This window comes from Saccostrea cucullata, unplaced genomic scaffold, assembly GCF_032062105.1.
Source record: "Saccostrea cucullata isolate Sc308-1 unplaced genomic scaffold, CSIRO_AGI_Scuc_v1 ctg18159, whole genome shotgun sequence".
In the NCBI taxonomy this organism is placed as follows: domain Eukaryota; kingdom Metazoa; phylum Mollusca; class Bivalvia; order Ostreida; family Ostreidae; genus Saccostrea; species Saccostrea cuccullata.
In genome coordinates, this window is record NW_026925735.1 from 1,637 (window position 1) to 5,634 (window position 3,998).

General features: G+C 36.0%; 1 protein-coding gene across 1 annotated transcript; it reads left to right on the forward strand.

Annotated features, from left to right (window-relative positions):
* Positions 1-278: 278 nt before the first annotated feature.
* Positions 279-3,662, forward strand: LOC134269685 (ATP-binding cassette sub-family C member 3-like; the record flags this gene model as incomplete). Its single annotated transcript, XM_062751891.1, has 4 exons — positions 279-725; positions 2,492-2,798; positions 3,019-3,250; positions 3,352-3,662. Coding segments are annotated over exons 1-4 (930 nt in total), but the record flags the coding sequence as incomplete, so codon positions are not given.
* Between the last annotated feature and the right edge of the window lie 336 nt (positions 3,663-3,998).

Sequence of the window (3,998 nt, forward strand, 5' to 3'; positions counted from 1 at the left end):
AGGTAGTGTAGTTTCACGTTTGTTCAAATCATGTTCTCTGAGGTAGGGTGGGGCTACAATGGACGATCAAAGTTTTACATGTAAGGAATATATAAGAAAAATCATTAAAAAAAACTTTCCTCTAAAAACAACACAGTCATGACTTGTAATATTTAAATGGAAACATCCCTAGGTAGTGTAGATTTAGGTTTGTTCAAAACCTGACCCCGGGGGCAGAATGGGGACACAATGGACGATTAAAGTTTTACAAAGAAATATAAAGGAAAAATCTACTTTTTTTAAAAAAAAGATCAACCAAGCCATGACTGGTCATATTAAATGGAAGCATCCTCAGGTAATGTAGATTCAAGTTCGTGCAAAACATGACCCCTGGAGGTAGAGTGGGGCCAAAATGAAAGTTAAGACTTATAGGGAAAAAAGCCAAAGTATGGCAAAAAATTCTTTGTAAGTGTAGATCCAAGTTATTTCAAATCATAACCCCCTCCTTTTCTAGGAGTAGGTCGTGACCACTTATGTATTTACGCTTTTCAATCACTACTGGATCGATGTTTGCTATTTTCATAGCCATCGTAGTTGCCAAGATAATTTGTTCACTTTTACTGGAACTTTGATTATTTTTTTATAGTTGCAAAGACAAAGGATGAGATGTGGGAACAGCTTGAGTCTGTGCCGGACAATGGATTGTCTGCCGATGATTCGGATCTCTCAAGACAACAAAGTACAAGGTATTATGTGTTGAGTGCCTTGTATTCGTTAATGAATTTCCTTTCCTCTTTACTAAAACGAATGATTTTTAGCTCACCTGCGCCGAAGGCTCAAGTGAGCTATTCTGATCACACTTTGTCCGTTGTCTGTCGTTGTCGTCGTCGTTGTCGCCTGCGTTTACGTCGTCGTCGTTAACTTTTCACATTTTCGACTTCTTCTCAAGAACTACTGGGCCAGTTTCAACCAAACTTGGCACAAAGTATCCTTAGGAGACGGGAGTTCAAGTTTGTTCAAATGAATGGCCACGCCATTATTCAAGGGGAGATAATTTAGAAATAATTAAAATTTGGTGGTACGTTTTAAATATCTTCTTCTAAGAACCACTAAGCCAGGAAAGATAAACCTCATAGGGAAGCATCCTCAGGTAGTGTAGATTCATATTTATTCAAATCATGTCCCCCAGGGGTAGGGCGGGGTCATAATGGCCTATCAAAGTTCAACATAGAAATATAAAGGAGGATTCTTTAAAAATATTCTTCTCAAGAACCACTGTGCCAGGAAAGATGAAACTTATAGGGAAGCAATATCAGGTAGTGTAGATTCAAGTTTGTTCAAACCATGATCCCCAGGGGTAGGGCGGGGCCACAATGGCCGATCAAATCTTTACATAGAAATATATAGGAATTTCTTTTTAAATCTTCTTTTCCAAAAACCACTTTGCCAGGAAAAATGAAACTTATATGGAAGCATCCTCGTGTAGTGAAGATTCAAATTTGTTCAAATCATGACCCCAAGGGGTAGGGCGGGGCCACAATGGCCAATCAAAGTTTAAAATAGATATATATCGGAGAATTCTTTAAATATTCATATTTATATTGAGCCATCCTCAGCTAGTGGAGATTCAGTTTTGTCCAAATCATGACCCAGTAGGGCCACAATGGCTGATCAAAGTTTTACACAGAAATATATTTAAAAAAAATTTAAATCTTCTCAAGTATAGCAAAGCCATGATAAGTCATATTTATATGGAAGCATCCTCAGGTAGTGTAGATTCAAGTTTGTTCAAATCAAGACCCCTGGGTATAGGGCAGGGCCAAAACATGCAATCAAAGTTTTACATAGAAACATGTAGATAAAATCTTCTTTTCAAGAATGGGAAAGCCATGATTAATCATATTCATATGAAAGCATTCTCAGGTAGTGTAGATTCAAGTTTGTTCAAGTGATGACCCCGTAGGGTAGGGCGTGGCAACAATGTAAGTTCAAATGTAAAGGGCAATAAAGCCACAGGTAGTCAAATAAATATGCAAGCATCCTTAGTTAGCGTAGTTTCAAGTTTGTCCAAATCCCACCCTCTACTCTTTAAGGATTAGTTGGGACCACTTTTGGGTTTAAGCTTTTCAATAATAAACTGATTTTCCTAGCCACATTGTTCAGGTGAGCGATGTGGCCCATGGGCCTCTTGTTTATATATGTGACTGTAGATTAAAGAAGGCCTTAAATATTTCTGATATATATCTGAACAAATAAATATGTGGTGACAAACTTCTGTAGGTTAAGAAAACAAACATTTACGAGTTAGTGTGGATTTTTATAAAATTAATAGATATATCTATAAGAATTATTGTGTTGACGGACATGAATCTTAGGTTAAACTGCCCACCTCCCTCCTTTCGATTTCCATGGTCATGCAGGTTTAATTCCATCATAAGGAATTAGAAATTACAGGAAAAAAGTCATAAATACTCATGAAAAGAAATTGATGGTATCATGGATATTTTTTCAGGAAAGTATCTTTGCGAAGAAATTCTCGATGTTCCATTCCAACAGACATAAAACTTCGACTCTCACAATCACATCCAATAGTAGAAACAGGTAATCACTTGATGAAGTCCATGAACAATGCCGAATCAAAGCGACACTTTTCGAGGTCAAACACGAAAAAAGATTCGTCCAGACAGGACGAAATCAACCCGCTTGAAATACTCCAGAGATCACCATCACAGGGGCGGATCCTACCATACAATAGTGGCGGAGAGTCCGAACCAGCAGATGGAAAACTGATCCAAGGCGAAAAATCGGCGGAGGGGACGGTATGGACTCAAAAAATTAATAGACTAAATTTCTAAAATATGTTCCAAAAAGAATTGACTTTTTCCCCACAGATCTTTGTTTTATATCAAATATTTCAAATGTTCCAATATTTAATAGGAAATTAAAACAAATGAATTTTAAAAAGAAGTAATATTTATTCTTAGGTGTTCTGTATTTTAAAAACGCTCGATAACTTGTATAAAGAACTGTTTCTTTCAGGTTAAACTTTCCGTGATTTTTACCTACATTAAATCAATGGGAGTGATCGGTACCGTCCTATCAATGTTGTTTGTAATGCTTTTTCAAGGACTCAATGCCTATGGTAATTTTTGGTTGACATTTTGGACTGAGGATGAAATTATCAAAAATCATTCTCTGGTCACGGCACAGGAATATTCGAACCGGAAGTACTACTACCTGGCAATTTATACCGTCCTAGGAGTTCTTCAAGGTCAGATTAAAATGCAAAAGATAAAAATGCAAAATATTAACAATATTTTAAATTACCTAACTTTATTAAGATAAAATGTTTTATTGATGTTTCTATTCCAGGAATTTTCCTGTTCTTGTTTGCCTTCCTTGGACTCACGAGATTGATAACTGCTTCCGGATCCCTGCATTCCTCCATGTTATTTTGTATTTTACGTTCCCCAATGTCGTTATTTGACACAACACCTGTGGGTCGGATCATGAATCGTTTTTCTAGTGATATAGATATATTAGATGACCGCCTTCCTCGAACCTTCATATTGGGGGCTGTGATGCTATTTACCTTGTTAGCCATTTTGGTTGTGATATCAGTCAACACGCCTGATTTCCTAATTGTTATAATACCGGTGGGAATTTTCTTTATCTTAATTTTGGTAAGACTTAAGGGACTTTAACATTTCAATTTTTTTTTTCTTTGCGAAATCAGTATGTATTCAACCAAAATTTCGGTTAAAACAGTAAATCTTGAAAATCAATTTCAAAAGCAAAATATCAAGCTTATATAATTATGTTCATTAGGTTATTATATCATTTACGATTCCAATGAAGATGTAAAAAAGGGACCAAAATTCTAAATTATAAAGGATTACACTACTAAGTCAGAAACGTACTGACATTCCCATTTTTTACTGACAAACTTAGAAAATTACTGACAATGTGCTGTCGTTACTGTAAAACTTAGACAATTACTGTCCTTTTTACTGGCGGTA